General features: G+C 37.4%; 3 protein-coding genes across 4 annotated transcripts; all 3 read left to right on the top strand.

The window, feature by feature from the left end:
• The first annotated feature begins 890 nt into the window (after positions 1 to 890).
• Positions 891 to 6101, top strand: LOC103703735 (pheophytinase, chloroplastic). 2 transcript variants are annotated; one of them, XM_039127037.1, is made up of 7 exons: positions 891 to 1104; positions 1200 to 1292; positions 2184 to 2322; positions 2942 to 3112; positions 4515 to 4758; positions 5334 to 5425; positions 5597 to 6101. In XM_039127037.1, the coding sequence occupies exons 1-7, from the start codon at positions 1032 to 1034 to the stop codon at positions 5868 to 5870; spliced, it is 1086 nt and encodes a 361-aa protein (XP_038982965.1). In that variant the 5' UTR covers positions 891 to 1031; the 3' UTR covers positions 5871 to 6101. The 2 variants fall into 2 exon arrangements, with proteins under 2 accessions (XP_038982965.1, XP_038982966.1); XM_039127038.1 differs by having other exon boundaries at positions 895 to 1104; positions 1204 to 1292.
• A 3182-nt stretch (positions 6102 to 9283) lies between these two features.
• Positions 9284 to 12316, top strand: LOC103703736 (probable pinoresinol-lariciresinol reductase 3). Its single transcript, XM_008786688.3, has 5 exons — positions 9284 to 9562; positions 9867 to 10001; positions 10850 to 11087; positions 11290 to 11493; positions 11975 to 12316. Exons 1-5 carry the CDS (start codon positions 9368 to 9370, stop codon positions 12136 to 12138), a joined length of 936 nt encoding a protein of 311 aa, XP_008784910.3. The 5' UTR covers positions 9284 to 9367; the 3' UTR covers positions 12139 to 12316.
• Positions 12317 to 15469: 3153 nt separating this feature from the next.
• On the top strand, positions 15470 to 19338 carry LOC103703738 (isoflavone reductase-like protein). Its single transcript, XM_008786692.4, has 5 exons — positions 15470 to 15809; positions 15943 to 16077; positions 16406 to 16634; positions 17774 to 17977; positions 18957 to 19338. Exons 1-5 carry the CDS (start codon positions 15624 to 15626, stop codon positions 19124 to 19126), a joined length of 924 nt encoding a protein of 307 aa, XP_008784914.1. The 5' UTR covers positions 15470 to 15623; the 3' UTR covers positions 19127 to 19338.
• The last annotated feature ends 356 nt before the right edge of the window (positions 19339 to 19694 follow it).

Here is a 19694-nt window from a genome sequence, read left to right as displayed (position 1 = left end):
CGTATGTTTAGCTCATATCGGTTATTTACCGAATAGATCTTAGATACTTATACAAGATCAAGAAACCCAAATAATACGTTCCAGCTAGCTATTTTAGATGAGATCTTGAGTTGTTACGAAATGATATCAGAGCAAAGTCGACCCCTAACTTATGTGGATTAGGAGATATCGAAGTAATCTCCACTTCGGTGCAATTTATCATCCAGTTCGCAGAGTACTTTGTGCTTATCCAAACCTTATTGGCTTTTAAAAGAAGTATCATGATGGGACGAAGATGTGATGCTAGTGACATAAGTTGTTTGATGTTAATGAGTTGGTATATATATATGGGCAAATAAATCTTATTTCTGAACCAAATGTTTGATATCGTCAAAAATACCATCACAAAATTCTAGTCCAAATCCAAGGATAGACAAGAAACCAATTTAGGGGTTAGAACTAGTCATTTGGTTTTCAAAAAGAAGATTCAAATAAAATAATATTTTAGAAGAGTAGACCATTTGACCGAATGAAGAGGTAAATTAATATATATATATATATATATACACATACGTACGCGAGTAGAGAGGCCTACCCACAAAGCCAACCAGTAAAAAATAATACTAAATTTTTTCAACATGTTTATAGGACAGCAACGGGGCATGATAGGAAAAAAAAAAAAAAAATAAGTAAATTCTTTCTTATTAAGGCCGACTCAATTTTTAGGTGACTGAGGCCGTCGTCTAAGGCCCTCACCCAAGCTCGTGTCCCGTAGTTGCTAATTTACGAGAGGATTAGCACATCCACCCAAAAAATAAAACAGGTACATTAGACGGGCACATGCGGATTCACTTATAATTTGCCAGCCCGCTTCTCTCGTCAACTCAATTCCACAATTCTGGTTGGCTTAAAAAGTGCCACAGATCCAAACGCCCGCCAACCAAACGAGCGGCGAGAGAGCCCGTGTCTCGTGTCTTCAGTCTTCACTGCTCGTCCAAGCTCGCAGCTTTTTATGGTTTTGTTTTCCTAAATATTGTTACTCTAGGGTTTCGATGTCTGCTTCCTTCGCTCCATCACCCTCCGTTGTCAAAGATTTCTTCAAATCCGGCAACCGGCGTCTCAATGGTCAGCCTTAAATCCCCAGTCGGTTCAAATCTTCGTTCAATTCTTTACTATTTGGACTGGATTTTTTTTTTTTTTTGTCTTTTTTTTGTGGAAAGGAAGTAAATGCGGTATTCTGAGAAGAAATCTGGTGTCGAAAGGGATCGCCTTCTCGGTCTTCGGTTCTTTATTGAGCACCCATCCGGTTCAAGGTCCGATTTTGAGTAGCTTTACGTTCATTTTGAGTGTTTATATGTTGTAATGTTCTAATAATATGGATTATTTATGTGGGGAATTTCATCAAGAATGTCCGCTGGAAGGAGAAAGATTATTGAACAATCCTTTTGTATATTTATATTTTTTGTCCCCCCCCCCCCCCCCCCCCCCCCACACACACACACACACAATGTTGGATTTGTTCACAAGGAATAACATATTTGCTGCGGTTAGTTTTGTCACACCCAGTAAAGGATAGAGGTGAAGAAAGCCTCCGATTCTATGTGTGTATCCAAAAGTCGCCAATCACCATGATGTAGAACATACGCACTTGTCCACTATGATTATGCATTGCTAAGGGTTAGTTGGCTAAAAAATTGACTATAAACTGATAATTATTGATTATTTAGCTCCTACTTTAATTTTGATGACTATGAAAAATAATTCGACATTGTGATATATCATGATAATTTTTGCCAGGAACTTTATCTACGTCTTTTCATGAGTTTTTTAGTTGAAACCTTTTTAAGATTCTAGTAAACTCAGAATGCATTAATCTAGAGTGACCGTTGTAATTTTGGGGAAGATCTGATAGTCCGGTTTGTACCCTAGTGTCATTCTTGTGCATGTCTTTCATTATCTAGAATTACTTTTAGGTTATTCAATCAATTTCAGATTCTTTTTGGAAGATGTTTGAATATTGAATGACAAAGAGAAGCAGTTTTATGTGGCAAATCTCAACTTGTACGCATAAAAAGGTTTTATCTCAGAGTCGATCTTTATTATACGCATGAAATTTTTTTATTTCTATATTCAATCACTAAAACTTATTCGGTGATGGAATTCTACCATAGAGTTTATCTTTATATTCGTTTTTGTATTTCTAGGAATGGATCAGTTAGCTTTCAAGCCAGAAGGCTATAATTTTTGGACATGGAAAGGTCGCAAGATACACTATATAGAACAAGGACATGGGCACCCGGTTGTACTTATACATGGATTTGGTGCTTCAGCATTTCATTGGAGGTTAGCTAATTCTTATCCTCTTTTTACTTGGAACAACTGGCATGTATGAACCTGCAATAAGAATTTGATTTCAAATTTTCAAAAGCACAATTTTCTTGTTGATCAAAGAATTTGAATACAGTGTTCTGTGAGCAGTGGATCATGATTTGTCACTTTAAATTCAAAATTTATTGCTCAGAATGGGAGCATAGTACTTGCACTTGATAGAGTTTCTCCAAATTCTGGTTTTTGGTGCCTATATATCAGGGTGCAATCGTTTGCATTCTGTTGTTTGGACCATTAATAATTAAATTCATGCATGTGGTAATATGAATTGATCTATATCTATACTTGAAAGGTTATGAATTACGATTTTACTTTCTAATTGGCAATTTCTTCTATATTTTCTCTTTTCTATTTTCATGTTCTTGAGTATTGCGAACAACATTCTACTATTAAAATATACAAAATCTAAGGATATTAGACTTTGCTTTTGGTAATAAATACTGTATCTCCACATAATTTCCTACGTGAACGTTATAACAAATGTTGAATTGGTCTACTTCAACACATCATACTGTCAGTTATAGATTGTTGTTTGGACCAATATGGTGAAATTCTTTCATTACTCCTTTTGCAGATATAATATACCGGAGTTGGCAAAGAAGTATAAGGTCTATGCCATAGATTTGCTAGGGTTTGGATGGAGTGAGAAGGCTATCATTGAGTATGATGCAATAATATGGAGGGACCAGGTATCTGATTTCATGAAAGAGATTGTAAAAGAACCAGCAGTCTTAGTGGGAAACAGGTAATGTAATATTAAGATGGCACTTTTCTTTTAGTTTTGATGTGACCATATATACAGCTTGCTTTCTAAGCATCATCGGATAAGTGGTCTTCAGATCAATTGTAACTCCTTGCTTCATCTTATTAAGTAGCAAATGTGGTTCATATTGCTATCTAGTCTGGTAAGTAGTCCATGTGCACCCAACAAAAAGGTCCATTACCTATGACTGCCTAACATTTTTAAATGCATAATCCTTTGGCTTCCAATTCAGTGTATATCGATATGGCCAAGTGTACCTTATGTATCAACAGAAGCTTATATAGAGATCTAGCATTGGTTAATAGCTCATGCGAGGCTGATTTGGATGTCTATATTAACAAATCTTTCCTCACCTTCATATATGCAGTGTTTCCCATGTATCTTTCTTTCATCATGCTTGAGAGATCTTGATATGTGAAGATATCCACATTCCACGGCCACTCTTTGTTTAGTAGTTAATTTCCACTTCCCTGGCAATAAGCACTAACTGATCCTCCTCTGTTTGGTCCCTGTTTGGTTTGGTCATACTTATCCAAGACCCTCCCTGCTTTAGTACATTCAGCTCTTAGTTGCTTACTCAGTGTTCCTTTAACTTATATAACTTTTAGATACATCTAATTTCCCATTAGTAGACTATAAGATTATTTCAGTGGTTTATCTCTTTGCTTCTTTTATAGTTAGGGGGTATTAGGAATTATGATCATGTAGCCCATGAAGAAATCAGTAAATGGAAGGATTTTAGTATTTGGTCTTCTATGTACAACCCAAGTTGCACAACCACATTAGCCCCCCTTCCCCCACCTCTCGATCGTCCTTCAATCTGAGCTTTCCATCAATGTATATGCTATATTGTTTAGGTTAGTTTTCCTATTTTTGCCAATCCATGAAAAGCAACTATAGTAAAATTTTCTCAGTAATATCTTCCTTTTCCTCAACCAATTTGTGGTCTTATTCAATTGGATCACAATATCCAAGGATATAATCGTGATCCAGACTGCTATGCATTGAAGAGCACACTTAACACTGAAGCTGGTTTTAAAGGCTTTAGCTATGATCAGTTGGAAAACCATTGTGAGGCGCAGACAAAAGAAGAAAAAAAAAGAATGAAACATCCTCGCAGCTTGCAAGGACAGTTTATTTACTTGAACAGCACCAACATTTTTCTACTTCTGTTACTTTAAATATCATGGCCCTGCAAACAATCTTCTAATACGAGGCAAATAGCAATTTTTTATGACTATATTTGTTATATCAACATGAAAAGAGATTTCATTTTTTTTTCTTCCCATGGAATCCCTAATCTTGACTTTCTGTTTATTCATTGATGACCATTATGAGAGTAGTTTTGGGAAGAGCTGACTTTTAACCTGCACTTGCTTCTCAGTCTTGGAGGATTTACAGCTTTGATAACTGCAGCATATTTACCTCAGCAAGTTCTTGGAGTTGCACTATTAAATTCTGCTGGACAATTCGGGAACCCGAATGGACAATCTAATAGCAGCGATGAAGAAACAGTCATAAAGAAGTTCATCGTCAACCCACTGAAGGAAGTTTTCCAGCGTATCGTTCTTGGGTTTCTATTCTGGCAAGCAAAGCAACCTGCTCGTGTTGAAAAAGTCTTGAAAAGTGTACGTTGATTTTTTAACTAAATTTGTGGATCATTCTTTTCGTTCTAATTGACATGCAAAAATTACTAGAATATCTAATTTAAGAAGCAGTGCTGTTTGGACTCTGGAGTCACTTCCAATGTAGGATGCAATGCTTTCTACTGGTCGGTGCCTGACAGGGCCCAGGCCTTGACAAGTAGGGTTCTGTCAGGAGAAGACCAATGGAAAAGTGCCTAATCCTAGAGGTTATGTGGCTAGTCGAGTCCGGCAATTTTTATCACTGCAAGAAGCTGGTTATAAATTCCTACTGAAATGTCTGGAAGGATATGTTTCCTTCTGAAACAAGTATTTTCTGAAGGGATCTTTCTTCACCTCTATGGTCATGTTGTCATGCTTGTTTATCATCCATAGTTTCGAATCAAATTGTTCTTCAACAACTCTTTATAACCTTCTTGGTCCATGGCCAATGGAATATGGGCTTCCTAAAATGGTTATGAATATTTAGTTGTTGTCTATGACTACAGTATTCTGTTTCTATCTGTTGTTTATTGCACTTTTTGGCATTTCCTAGATGAGCATGTTATCCAATAATTCAGGTATATATAAATGCATCTAATGTGGATGATTATCTCGTGGAATCGATAATCAGACCAGCAGGAGATCCCAATGCAGGCGAAGTTTATTACAGGTGATGACATTAAACATATAGTAGTCCAATTTTCAAGTTCATAGCTGGTAGAATAGCAGATGTTGATGTTCAAAACTTCCAATGGAAGCATGAATTTTTGGTGTCGATTACTTAATTTGTAGAAAAGGAAAAACTAAAAAAAATAGTTACCCAGTTTTATTCTTGTTGTAGATTGATGACGAAATTTATGACGAATCAGAGCAAGTACACTCTGGACAGCATCCTCAGCAAGCTGTCATGCCCGTTGTTACTATTATGGGGTGATTTGGATCCCTGGGTCGGGCCTGCCAAAGCAGTCCGAATTAAGGAGTTCTATCCAAATACAGTTATTGTCAATTTGCAGGCAGGGCATTGTCCACATGATGAGGTCCCAGAGCTTGTCAATAGTGCTTTACTGGATTGGTTATCTTCATTGCAGCTTGAAGCCAGCCTCCAGGCATTGTAGTTATTCCATTTTTAATCTCATCCGCTATACTACCTGATTTATGCCATGCAGAGGATTGTCCGTTACAGTATTCTTCAAATGCTCTGAAAATGATTTGAAACATTAGCAGTTGCACTCAAATCAACTTTTGTAAATAAACAAGCTTTTGTAAAATTGGAGTCTACTTTGCGATGGGAGTTCTGTTCCTGGCATTTCCCTTGTGCTAGCAAAAATCGATTTTACCTGATGCTATGCTTTCGTGGCCCTATCAACATTATTACCATGAGTTGGGTGTGGTCCAACCGTCCAAGATATTATATTCTGGCTTGAACTATTGACATGGCATGTTTTATGAAATTGCCTGGCAATTTGTTATAGATATAGACTATAGATAGGTGTTCATAACATGGTTATCTAATAATATTCTTTATACATACATGCCATATACTTGAGCTTGACGGTCATGCATTCAGTATGGAGTCATGTGCTCGCTGTGTAGATGCAGTCCTCTTTTTATGATAGGAACTAATATAAAACCAACTTTCTTACAAACATCAAAAATGATCAAAAAAATATTTCTATCACAATAAAATAAATCAATATATTATAATATTATAATATTTAAGATATTGGAGGATTTTGAAAAAAAGAAATGATACAGACTTTGAGTTCACCAATTTCTGTTTTTTTTTTATTATTTTGTTGCTCAGATTTTTTTTTTTCGTTCCCTTGGGTCCTTCGGTACCTCTACAATGTTAGTAGGATGATGCTCTTGTTTACATACCTTTACCCCAAATTTCCTCCCAAATAATATAATTGATCCTTTTTGATTGTTTATACTTTCGTTTGGTGTTATATTTAATTTGTTTTAATTTGATAGAAATTTTGGTGGTTTGATGTTAATGAACAATGACAACTATTCTTTCAAGTTGGACAAGACGATGCTACTATTATAAATAAATAAATACCATCTTTAAGAGACACGGCACATTGACTTCTGACTGTTAATTGTGTATTTTTGATACTCCTTGAAGTCAATTAAATTTGATGCTTTGTTAATATTGGAGCATGCGCTGCTACCCTTAAATACCACTCTACCACTACTAAATACAATTATCTTTTTTCTTGTTAATCCAGAGAATATCAATGCAATAATAAAATATTTTTAATCTGCATCTTGAAGAGTCGAGTCTAGAGCCAAAAGAAGCGATCTTTTGTCTGAACAAAGTTATTCATAAGTCATGTTTCTGTAATTTGTTTGCACAAACTAACAATACAAGAGGATTCAAAAATTTTGATTATTCATAAAGGGAAAAAAATTGTATTCACCTCTTTTCAATAGGTATAGACAAAAGAGGAAAGGAATATATAGACGATGTGAAGATTAACATCATTAGAAGCATCATGTGTCGTGCAAAGTTAGGCAAACATTCTCAAAGATTAAAACCAATGAAATGACATGACACAATTACCAAGATTTTGGGAGAAATCTACAGGTAGCAATCAATGCAAGTTGAATGAAGTTGAAGAATCAAAGTCACTGAAAAAGTGACCTATAACATGCATTTGTTGCTACCGAAACAAACACACACACACACACATTTATTCAGACTATAAGCTGGAGTCACTCGAGCTCACTTCTGGGGGACAATTCAGAAGATCAGCTTGTTGGCATTTCCAGATCTGTCTATATTTGTTCTTTTTTTTTCCTCAGTCATTAGCAAGTACATGTTTAGAAAACATGTCTTCTTTAGAATGCTTATGGGCTCGTTTGGTTCGCGGGAAAAGAAGGGGGGAAAGTGTGGTCAACGGGAAAGTAATGAGATGCCTCTTGTTTGGTTGGAGTTTTCAAAGGAGAGAGAAGGAAAAGTTGTATTCCCATGGGAATGTGATTCCCACATTTCATGGGAAAGTCTTTCCCATGAGAAACATGGGAAAGTTACTTTCCCATGAGGCGGGAATCACTCCATTTTTACTTTTTCCCAAAAAGTAACTTCAGCATTAAAGAAGCATTAAAGAGGCATTAAAAATCTAATTTTTATTAAGGGCATAATAGGAATTATATATAACTTTCCTAGGAAAGTGGATGGCCAACCAAACATAATCACCTTGGAAATTTGTCACTTTCCCATGGTCAACCAAACATGCCAAAAGTATTTTCCTAGGCATTCTCTTCCTAGGAATTTGTTTCCCAGGAATCATATTCCTAGAAAGGAAAATGCTTCCTGCGAACCAAACGAGCCCTATATGATTTTGTTGAATTAAGTGGTGTAGTTCTTAGTATCTTCATATAAATAATATCTGAGGTAGCAAATTGGATAAAAGGTTTCTTTTTTAGCAGGATTTCTCAACTTGCAAAACCTATAAACAGGCTGATAGCTATTAGACCTCTTCTTTCTTGTCTCTTTTATTTTCTCTTCTATTTTTTCGATCCAATCAAATGTAGAATTACGTCAATCACCTCCATAATAAATGTACTAAAATTCCTTGTGCATTATGAATTAAGTTTTTGTTGATATTAATGCTTACAGAAATATCATGCTAAATCTAAATTCTCCTTTGTCTCTTTATCCCTCTCTATCAAAATTATTATTCCCAACCAAAATCCATCTCTCATTTTAATTTTCTGTGTTTCTTTATATATTTAATATTACTTATTATTTTAAATAATTTGTTCTCATTCACTAAACATGCATTGTATGTATCTATATGCTGGTTTTTAAAAACTAAATATCTCTAGAGAGGTTGTATGATTTGTTACATGTTAAATGGCCAGCTTATTGCCTTGATAAACTACTAAAAGTTGATTCCGGTTGTAATTTGCCAAATTTGAAGTACACAAATTAAGAAAAATCAAGATGCTTATCTTGAAATACAACTATATAGTTGCACCTATTAATTCTCATTATCCCATAAGGCAGCTTGGCATGGACTCAAGCAAACCTGATCAGCTCGATCCCCTGTTGAGTCGAATACATAGAGATTTTGCGAACTTGGGCAGAGAAAGCACTAAAGAATCTCAGTCCAGCTACAAATAGGGTTGAATGAGATTTGAGCTTGTACTCAACAACCAACTCTAACTTCAGTCCAATCTGAACCCTGTTCAACACTGCTAAATATGATAAATAAATAAATAAATGTATACTTATGTTCATGTAAAAATTTATAAAAATTAAAATTTATTTTAGGTGTTATAATTGTGTAAGTGAATTCAAATGAAATCTCAACCACCTCACTAACTAATCTAAGACAAAATATCCAAACTTTTTAACAATGTTAAATTGCCTGTACGGCTATACAACTTGATCTATCCTATTTAACCCTGACGAGCCCAGCCCAACACCACTCTAACCCATATTGGGTTGGGTTGGGTTGGGTCGGCGTTAGCCCACAAGCCGACACGACGCGATATATCTATTTATGATGCCCAAATGGATGGAGGTGAAAGAGAGCGAGACGCTGGCCTTGACATTTTCTCGAGCGATATCTGGGACTTGAGAGCTTTTTGGACGACGGCCATGGCGATGGAGAGAGGGAGCAAGAGCCGGATCCTGGTGATCGGGGCGACGGGGACTCTAGGGCGGGAGCTGGTGAGGGCCAGCCTTGCGGCGGGCCACCCCACCTTCGCCCTCGTTCGGGAGCCTGCCTTCTCCGACCCACAAAAGTCTCTCCTCCTCCGCTCCTTCGCCGCCGACGGCGTCACTCTCCTCAAGGTATTCTCTCTCTCTCTCTCTCTCTCTCTCTGTCCCTCTGTATTCCATCTAAGAAAATGTGCTCATGTTGATGGCTAAAATGTCTCGCTGGATCAAAGGACTTAACTGCTCTGTTCGCTTGATGAAATCCTTCTTAGCCCGTCAAAATAATATGTATGTCATAATTCGAAGGGAAAAGAAATGCTGATTTTGGTAGTTGGTCTCTAAAAATTAGCCTTTTTCCTACATACACGGTTGATTTCGTGTTAGTTATGACTTAGGATCCTTTGCTTTGCTTATTCGTTAATATGTTTAATTGATTTAGGGTTCTTTACAAGACTTTCCAAGTCTTCTTGAAGCTGTCAAGCAAGTAGATGTTGTAATATGTGCGGTGCCATCAAAGCAAACGCTGGATCAAAAGCTTCTTATTCGAGCTATAAAAGAGGCAGGGTGCATCAAGGTGAAAAATTTTGCAATTTGTTTAATACCTATGAGAAAATTTATCTTCATCTTGCTCTAGCAACTCTTTGTTCGGTCCTTGAGGCCTTTCTGACTGAGTATGTTTCTACGTCAACGAACTTCTAAAGTAAAACTTATGATGGAAGTACCCCAGCACAGAGCATGAATTTGGTTGAACACAATTAACTGTTCACTTACAGATGATCGACAAAACTCATTCATTGTGTCAATGGAAATCTCCAAATATGAATCGATTGCTTCTATACAACGTCTTTAGGAACAAGAAATGAAATGGAGTTTTTTTTTTTTGGGTGGGGGAGGGGGGTAGGGGTATGGAATTTGCAATAACTCAATAAAAATATAAAACAGGCAGGTGTATGAACATGCTTCCTTGGAATAGTATGAAAGTAGTTGGGGGCTTCTGTGGCTGAATGCAGTTATTTCTCACAAGGCTTTTCTGGTATAACTATGGCTTCGTTGATGAACGTATAAGTTCCTTATGCTGACAAGCATAAATTACTTTCTCCTTTTTGTTTATATAAATTCCTTGATGGAAGGAGGGGCAGAGTAACACAATTATGTTCTTGCCGAAACAATAAACATGAGCTTACACGACTAATTTGTTGGTAATGTTTATTGCATTGTGATATTAATTGTTTAAAAGGTTTTTTCTGCATTAAGACTTTGGATCATCAGTCTGACTGTAATTACCCACACCTTTTTACCTCCTATAATTGGTTAATGAAACAGCTTCATTATCTTCCATTTTTTGTCAAGAGAAATGGCGTGCAAACATTGTCCTGCAACTTATTGTGTCTTTATTACTGAATTCACTCCAAATGGCTGCAGAGGTTTGTTCCATCTGAATTTGGAGCCGATCCTAATAAAGTTCAAATCCTTGGCATGGACCATGGCCATTATAAGGAGAAAATTGAAATTCGACGTTGTATAGAGAATGAAGGCATTCCTTACACCTACATTTCTTGCAATTTCCTGATGAGGTACTTGCTTCCTTCGCTTGTGCAACCAGGTCTAAACACTCCTCCAAGAGACGAAATAAAGATCTTTGGCGACGGGAATGTTAAAGGTCACTTGACAAATCTTAATGCTTAATATTACCTTTAATAGCCGTGAAACATAGTTTCTCTATTTTACATATACTCTTCTAGTTGTATTTGGCTTTCTTGGAGTATTACTGGCTTCCGTTTGTATTTCTTTCCATGAATTGGGTTATGGTGATTGGATGCTCTATCTTATATTAATACTTTTAGTGGCAATGTTCTCTGCAGCTGTCTCTTTAATGGATGTTGATGTTGCCACCTTCACAATCTGTACCATAGATGATCCAAGGACATTAAATATGGTATTATATTTGAGACCCCCAGGTAACGTCTATTCAATGAATGAATTGGTTGAGATGTGGGAGATGAAAAGCGGAAAGATTCTTGAGAAGGTTTATATACCAGAGGAGCAACTCCTTAGAATCATTCATGGTATGTTAAAAACATTGTTACTTGCTGCATATGGCCAATGGTTTTGATGAGTATGTAACATCTTCTTATTGACATCCATAACAGAAAAATAGAAGCAAAAGTTTTAGTCTATTACTTGTTTTTGTTCATCTCATAAAAGAAAGCGCTGAGGATTCTTAAATCTAAAATTAGCCACAAGAGCATTATATATTTATATAAAACAGATCATAAATGATACATTGATGTGCAAGAATACTTACAATATAGCTTCTCTGCAAGCTTGCAGCATGCCGACCTATCTTTATAAATGATTTCACTATTTCTTTTGCTCCTACTTATAAAATAGATCATGCATCAGGTGTTAATCTTCAAGAAACTTCGAATAGCAGTAGACTGCAATATGTCAACTCATCTTTATAAATGATTCGGTTGTTCTTTTTTCTCCTGCCAAGACATGTTTTACTGTTTTGTTGTATGGTGATACGACTGTTTTAAATTGCAGAGACACCATTTCCAGGCAACAGGGATTTCATTTTTATATATTCTGCTTTCATAAAGGGTGATCACACATACTTTAGCATCGACTCATCTGGCTTGGATGGAAGCAAACTATATCCACACGTGAAATACACCACTGTGAGTGAGTATTTGGATTCTCTCTTGTAAGAAAACTCTAATCAAAATTGGAATTATTCTGGTGATCTCACTCTTTCTTATCTCTTAGTGTACTGTACTTTACCATGAATGCACCATTTTTCATAATTTTATAGGTTACATTCTTGTTTTTGGGAACTCTAAATGTATAATTATTTCTGTCGCTAAGATAAGATTTTGTTTCCGAGAACCCTGTCTCTAAGATAGGATTAACCATAAGTATCCCTTCCCCAACAAATACTGGAACTGGATATAAGGCTGTCTGCTGGTAGCATGTTCTTGGCCGCCTGCAGTAGTGCTTGATTGCAATTTATCTGAAGACTCTTCAGGGATATCTGCAACATTGTTCCAATTAGAGCTGTCACCATCTCGACACTTTCCTTCTTTGCTTAGATAAGCTCCCTCCCATTGTGATTCAATTGAGTGAGGTTTGCAGGTTTAGGCCGAGACAGGATATCGGCAGTCACCAAGGACACCAGGGAGGGGAGTCCCTTCAGGTAGTGACTTGATGTTGCAATAACATTGGTAGGTATATTTTATCAACTTTTCTGTTGCAAAAGACGATAAATAATTATTACACTCATTTGTTGAACAACTGTTTCTCTCAACAGACCAAAAGGTACCATGCCTTCAAAGTTTGCATTGCCCAAAATGCTGATCTCAGATCCTAAAGAAGTTAAGGAAAACCCAAAACTGAAAATGATCCTTAGTAGCTACAATAATGAAACTGGTTTGTTTGTCATGATTATTTAAATTATTTTAGTAGGAAAGAAGCCAAAATAAACAAAAGCTAATCATCCAGATAATGTTTCCAATACCGAAGTAGGTTTTGCCTTATCGACAGAAGGGACTCCCCTCCAACATTTTTGGCCAACTGGTTGAAAAAGTTGCACATCCGGATAATGCTTTGGAAGTCAGCACAGCCCTTAGGTCATCCAAAGAAACAACTTGCCACCAGCAGAATTTCATTCAAACCGATACTGATACTACCACAACTTAAAAGACTTGCCAAATTGTACAATTAAGACACTTATGCACATGAAATTGTAATCTCCATCTTCACAAAACCAAAACAATTGTATGGATGATTCAGGCACCCGAGCAGCAATAACCTGAAAGAATTTAGTGCTAATATTTAGTTTGCCTTGCAGTTTCAATAAAGGATATAAGATGAACAGCAGGAATCTGAGAAGCTGAAGCGAGAAAAGAGAAGAGTCGAAAGTAATTAGGATACTGTGAGAATGAAAACGATTTATCTTGACAACTTTAAAAAGAAACCATGCAGTAAAATGTAGTGGAATGAGCAGTGAATTTCTGGGTCACCATGCATTGGTGGCAGAATCTCTCTCTCTCTTTTGAGGTGGTGGTAGAATCTATCCATCATCTCCCTTGTTAGTTTGAATACGTCAAAATTACGAGACACGGGAGGAAGCAACATTATCGCTCACGATTATAGCTTGACTGAGAACTCTCGGTAGTTGCAGACGCCATTGGATGGACGGGAGCACTGTAAGAGGGGCGCCGAGCTTGATTGATGGAGAACGCTCGTTAGTTGATCGAATTGGAGAGCTGCCGTCTCTCTTCCTTTCTGTCCGTCCCTCCGAGTCCCGACCTAAGCTCCAGGTCCAATTCTCTCCTCTCCAAAGGAGCTTCATTTGGAGACATTTCAAGGCACCGGCGCTGGTGTGAGAGTGTGAACAGTTTTTGCTACCAAGCTGGAGGCCGGAAAGAATCAAATGTAACGTCAAGCTGTTTGCTAATTCCATAATATACTGATTTTGTCCTGCAAAATCCTGGAAATAATCGAAGTGATAAACTTGACCTATTTTCCTGAAAAATCTTCATAAAAATGATCTGATGAGGGGAAAAATAATAAGAATAAAGTGTGAATAGAGACAGGACAACCCATTCGGCCAACCTCCCTTCTCCAGCCAATGCCATTCCAAAATAGAAGCTAGAAGGCAAACCTTAATATCAGAACCCCCATCTCTATCCTCCAAACCCTACTCTTGTTGAAACCTAGGTGCATTAGCAATCACAATGGTTGGCCATCAACATGTGTACCTTCTTAGAGTGGTCGTATCTTCGATGGCCTAAGGGCTCATTGCTTTCCTACAACTCCTATGCTGACTTGGAAGTTTTGTGATATGTCTGCATGACCATGTCATGAAAATGGATGCAAGTGGGTGAAGTCTACTGTCAAGTTTCAATCTAGTTATCAAGTTTGCCTAACTTTTCTCAATCTCCATCCATAGTCTATAGAAAATTTACGGATCGACAGTTATTCCATCTATTGATTGACGTAAAACTGATAGTAGAGTTATCACAAAAATGTCTGTCCCCAAATTGTTCGAGCATAGCAATTTTGAGTTTCTCAATCTTTTACTTTTGGATCATCCAAAATTAAATTTTATTTCTATCTTCCTATACACAACCGAAAAATAGAAAACATTCTTCAAGAGTCTCATATCCAAGAAGTGCATGATAAATACCGTGAAAGCTTACGATTGCAAAAAAGATCAAGTGAAGTACTTTAGATATAAAATATGGAGACCCTTTACTTTAAAAAGCCTGCTTTAGCAAACTCCATAAAGACTTGAAACAATGATCGACTAGAAAAGAATGTAAGCTCCACATAGGATTAACTCGTAGTGATATGAAGAGTCTTCTGGTTGTTGTATGAATGTAGGATGGCTCATTCTATCAATCATCCGCGCCATAAATCTTTCCTGTTATTTTAACTAATGGTCAGATTGTTTAGCAGTTTATTCCCCTACCGAATTTCGAAGATAATTTTATATCCATAAGCTGTATTAAACGCATTCACTTTAATTTATCTTTCTTTTCTTTTTTTCACTTCACTTTGTAGTCTTTGTCAAATAGAGCAGCGGCTAAAAACAATATTAAACAGAGAAAATCTTAATCATGATCATAAACCACCTTTAAAACTGTATTTTGATCCTCGACCCTCAACCGTACCCTTTCTTTTTTAGTTTTCAATAGCACGCGCTTGTCAGCAGTTGGATGCGGCAACTTAAGAGTGCGGTAGGTGCGCCAGTACCGTCCTTTTATATAAGTGTATACCTGACCCGAGATTCCATCACACCGCACAGATAACTGCCCCAAACTAGAAGCCGACACGTAACCTCATTAGATAATCATAGAGAAAGAAACAAGCATAAGGAGCTACATGCCAAAATATCATCTGCTAGCTATGGCGTTCCATCTTCAACCTGATACGCTGAATCCCACCTTCTAGTAGGTAAGCCAACTAACCCGGGTCCCGAGCTGAGCTGCTGTCCCAAATCTCGCACCCTCCAACGCGAAAAAAAGCTAATCGTAAAGTTTACGCGACGGTGACCGCACACCGACTCCGCCGATATAAAAGCGGAGCGATCGGACGCCGCCGATCGCGGCCGTCTCGAAGGGTTCCCTCGTCCCGCTTGCACCGGCGGAGCAACGTAATAGCTTTTGCCCTCGATCATCCGACGGTCCAGATGGCAGGGGAGAAGAGCAGGATTCTGATCATCGGAGGGACTGGGTACCTCGGTAAGTTCGTCGTCGGAGCTAGCGCGCGGTCCGGTCACCCCACCTTCGCCCTGGTGAGAAATACCGCCCCCTCCGACCCAGCCAAGGCCCAACTCTTGGAGACTTTCAAGAACTCCGGCGTCACCATCCTCAAAGTAATTAACTACATATTTTCTTTATTTTGTACCTTGAACACTAATAATTCCGGAAGATTGGACTCAGAACAAAACTTTTGTTAAGATTTTGCTTGCTTCTCGCCATCACATTGATGCGGTAACAATGTTTTAGGGGGATTTAAATGACCACGGGAGCTTGGTGGAGGCCATTAAACAAGTGGACGTCGTAATCTCAACGGTCGGCCCACCGCAGGCGATTGAGCAGCTTAAGATCATTGCTGCCATTAAAGAAGTCGGAACGATTAAGGTCTCTCTCTCTCTGTGTGTGTGTGTCTCGGATCTGGTAGAGAATTATTATTTATTCTGTATCAAATCGATGGCCCTATCCATCATTATCTGACGTGTGCGGGACCGTTCGTTTACTTTTTAAACTTTGGAAAATGGTTGGTAGGGTCGAGCAAAGGATAAATTATAATTCAATTGTCCCAAAAAGTAGAATGAGGTAGGTTTATTTACATATTTTATATTTTTTTACAGTTAAGTTTGACATTTAGGACGTAAACGGTCTTTGTTAAATAAGATTAATTACCTGGCTAATTCATGTTCGTGAATCATGAAATAATGGTGTTTTGCAGAGGTTCTTGCCCTCCGAGTTTGGTTTAGACGTCGACCGCATACACAAAGTGGAGCCGGCGACGTCGGTGTTCCAACTCAAGGCTCAGATTCGGCGGGTCATTGAGGCGGAAGGGATCCCTTACACCATCGTGTGCAGCAACTGCTTCGCCGGATACTTTCTTCCAACACTAGCTCAGCCAGAGCCTCCAAAAGACAAAGTTGTAATATTAGGCGACGGAAATCCGAAAGGTAATCTATCTTCCTAATTTGTTAGATCGGACGCGATTTATGTCGAACAATGCATGTCACATCGGTACATAGATCGATCTAGTGTTCCATCTGAATTTATCAACTCTAATCTAGCATGCGGTGAGGGAGTTACCATGATCATTGGATCCATCTGAACCGTGGAACAGATCCAGTTGCCCTATGATTCGTGCAACCTCATGAGGTTCATCAACGCACTAGGTGCATAAATATGGAATTCTGTGCAAGAACAAGGATGCGATCATGCAAACCCATGCACAAAACTAATGGTAGTTTCATGACCTATAATCAACTAGTTTTAGACTCAATTCACCTCATGGGCTCGTTTGATTCTCGGAAAGCATTTTCTCTCATAGAAATATAATTTCTGAGAAGCAGATTCCTAGGAAGAGAATGCCTGAAAAAATACTTTTACTATGTTTGGTTGATTATGAAAAAGTGACAGATTTCCAAAGTGCTTATGTTTGGTTAATCTTCCACTTTTCTGGAAAAGTTATGTGTAATTCCTATTATACTCTTAATAAAAATTAGGTCTTTAATACCTTTTAATGCTGAAGGGCTTTTTTGGAAAAAAAATAAAAATATTTTGATTCTCGGCTCATGGAAAAGTAACTTTTTCATATTTATCATGAAAAAGACTTTTCCATGAAATATGGGAATCATATTTCCACGAAAATACAACTTTTCCGTCTCTATCCTTTGAAAACTTCAACCAAACAAGAGGCATCTCTTTATTTTTCCATTGACCATACTTTTCCTCCTTTTTCCACGAACCAAACGAGCCCTAGAAGTTTGGAGTAGATCAGACCCATGTGTCCGTTATAGATATTGGTCTAAGACCCGCACTCAGCCGACAAAATCAGGCCGGGATCTGGCATACAGGGACAGAATCTAATTTGGCCACGAAAAATTATCTAAAAAATCTAGACATATTCTCTTAAACCTAGACCCAATTTAGGCTTTTCTAGAAAGAGAAATTATACCCTACACCATGTGCACCATACCAATCAAAGAAGCTCGAGATCTGGAGAAAAATTTAAAAAAAAGAAGAAGAAAGATGCTCATATTTTAAAGGCAATGCTCTCTAACGTTCTTCTCGTCATATCTGGGTTTATGTTCAGCTATTTTCGTTTGTGAAGAAGATATCGCCGCATATACCATCAAAGCTGTAGATGACCCAAGGACTTTGAACAAGATTTTGTACGTGCAACCTCCTGCCAACATCTACTCCTTTAACGAGCTTGTCTCCCTCTGGGAAAGGAAGACCGGCAAGACATTGGAGAAGATTTACCTTCCGGAAGAAGAGGTCTTGAAGAAGATCCAGGGTGAGTAGAAACTTTCGATAGTTTAAAATGCCAGCTTCCTTCAGAATTTTGCATGCATAAAGCATCATAATTTAAACCAATAGTTTATATAATACCATTATAAATCATGGACTCAATAAGTCGGCCAATGTTCCTCTGCTTTCAATTTGCATGTCACCCACCATTGCTGGTCATTACAATTACATGATTATTATCTTCTAGAAATGCTAGTTAACAATGATTGATGCATAAGATATTTTAAATTTCCATAATAAAAGGATATGACATTTAACTTAGCATGTATTAGCTACATCGAGCACAAATTCACTCTTCTAGCATGTACATAGAACCTTCCATCTGATAGACAAGCTTTTAGATATATGCTGAAGATGAGACGTGTTTGTTATAAAAGCTGAATGGCAGATGCAGCACAGGCAACAAGATTCTATGAGCAAATATAAAAAATAGCATTGTGCCCATATATATGGAAAACTAGGCAGAAAATAATGTGCTAAAGGAATGCACACACATGGACACAAACAATTTAGGATTTGACGCTGCTAGGTTCGCCTAAGATATTACTTAATAGTCTGTATCTCTCAAAAAGACATGCATCTTGATGGGTGTTTAAGACCCATATATTTTGTTAACTTGTTCTTAAGTGCTTACGCTTTTGAGATTTAATGCTCAGTAGCCAAAGTAGCCTTGTAGAGAACCAGTTTATGTAACCAAAGAAATGCAATAACCGATAGAACGCTGCCCTTTTTCATCATCAATATTACCGAACAAGAGTCAAGTGATCTCCACCAAGAAAACGGTAGTCAAAAAATGATTTTTGTGTATATATTCTTGCAAACATGATCTTTTAAATAAAATTCTAAAAGGAGATGATTATTATTATTATTATTTTAATTTTTAGTTATATGTTTTTTTGTCACATGAACTGATTTTACGATCATTTTTCCTTTTTTAACTATCTTTGCTTTATTTTTCATTGCAGAGTCTCCATTCCCATTCAACATTCTGCTGGCAGTCAACTACTTGGTGTTTGTGAAAGGAGACACTGCTAACATTGAAATTGAACCATCAATTGGTGTGGATGCTTCTGAGCTCTATCCTGATGTCAAATACACCAGCGTTCAAGAGTATCTTAACCGTGTTATCCAGTGAACCCCCAAAACATGCAAGTTGCTTTTGAGTTGAGGAATTGGCCTGTTTGCATCTTTCAATTTAAGTAATGTAATATCTTTCATATATGTAAGTGACATCTATGTGTTTATAAATCAGTAAGAGGTTTGTTGGGCTTAAATAATTGACCTCAAAGTTGCAAATTTTCAAGCTAAACATCTAATCTATTTGCCCAAGTTATCTACCTTGATGCATGCCGAAAACTAGTGGCACACTTGCTCTCTCTTGTCATGCTGTTTTGTTCATGTAGTGGGTAATATGGCTATATGAATGTATTTGGGGCCTCATATAGGTGCATCATGGGAATAGCAAGTAATTTTGTCTTGTCTTGTTGGTTGGCACTAATTAGTTGTGTTGTGCCAGGAGTCTGTCTACCTTAACGCAGATAGCTCGAGTCGTATCTTAAATCATAGGAGCCAAATAACAGAGTGTAGTGTTCGTATATGGGATTTGAAGAAAGTTCTACTTTGAACCTTGGATACTAGTTTTGAAGTAGAGGTACTTATACTTTGTTTTCTGGATGCTTCATCAGGAAATATAGATTGTTTTA

Source organism: Phoenix dactylifera, chromosome 6 (genome assembly GCF_009389715.1).
Source record: "Phoenix dactylifera cultivar Barhee BC4 chromosome 6, palm_55x_up_171113_PBpolish2nd_filt_p, whole genome shotgun sequence".
Taxonomy (NCBI): Eukaryota; Viridiplantae; Streptophyta; class Magnoliopsida; order Arecales; family Arecaceae; genus Phoenix; species Phoenix dactylifera.
The sequence above is the reverse complement of the archived record's forward strand: the minus strand, read 5'-3'. Positions and strand labels throughout refer to the sequence as shown.

Excerpts from the sequence above, each read along its gene's own strand:
- LOC103703736 (XM_008786688.3), top strand. The coding sequence starts at position 9,368 with ATGGCGATGGAGAGAGGGAGCAAGAGCCGGATCCTGGTGATCGGGGCG. Across the intron at positions 9,563-9,866 it reads ACGGCGTCACTCTCCTCAAG|GGTTCTTTACAAGACTTTCC; the intron begins GTATTCTCTCTC and ends TAATTGATTTAG. Across the intron at positions 10,002-10,849 it reads AAGAGGCAGGGTGCATCAAG|AGGTTTGTTCCATCTGAATT; the intron begins GTGAAAAATTTT and ends AAATGGCTGCAG.
- LOC103703735 (XM_039127037.1), top strand. The coding sequence starts at position 1,032 with ATGTCTGCTTCCTTCGCTCCATCACCCTCCGTTGTCAAAGATTTCTTC. Across the intron at positions 2,323-2,941 it reads GCTTCAGCATTTCATTGGAG|ATATAATATACCGGAGTTGG; the intron begins GTTAGCTAATTC and ends CTCCTTTTGCAG. Across the intron at positions 5,426-5,596 it reads GCAGGCGAAGTTTATTACAG|ATTGATGACGAAATTTATGA; the intron begins GTGATGACATTA and ends TTCTTGTTGTAG.
- LOC103703738 (XM_008786692.4), top strand. The coding sequence starts at position 15,624 with ATGGCAGGGGAGAAGAGCAGGATTCTGATCATCGGAGGGACTGGGTAC. Across the intron at positions 16,635-17,773 it reads AGGCGACGGAAATCCGAAAG|CTATTTTCGTTTGTGAAGAA; the intron begins GTAATCTATCTT and ends GTTTATGTTCAG. Across the intron at positions 17,978-18,956 it reads GGTCTTGAAGAAGATCCAGG|AGTCTCCATTCCCATTCAAC; the intron begins GTGAGTAGAAAC and ends TTTTCATTGCAG.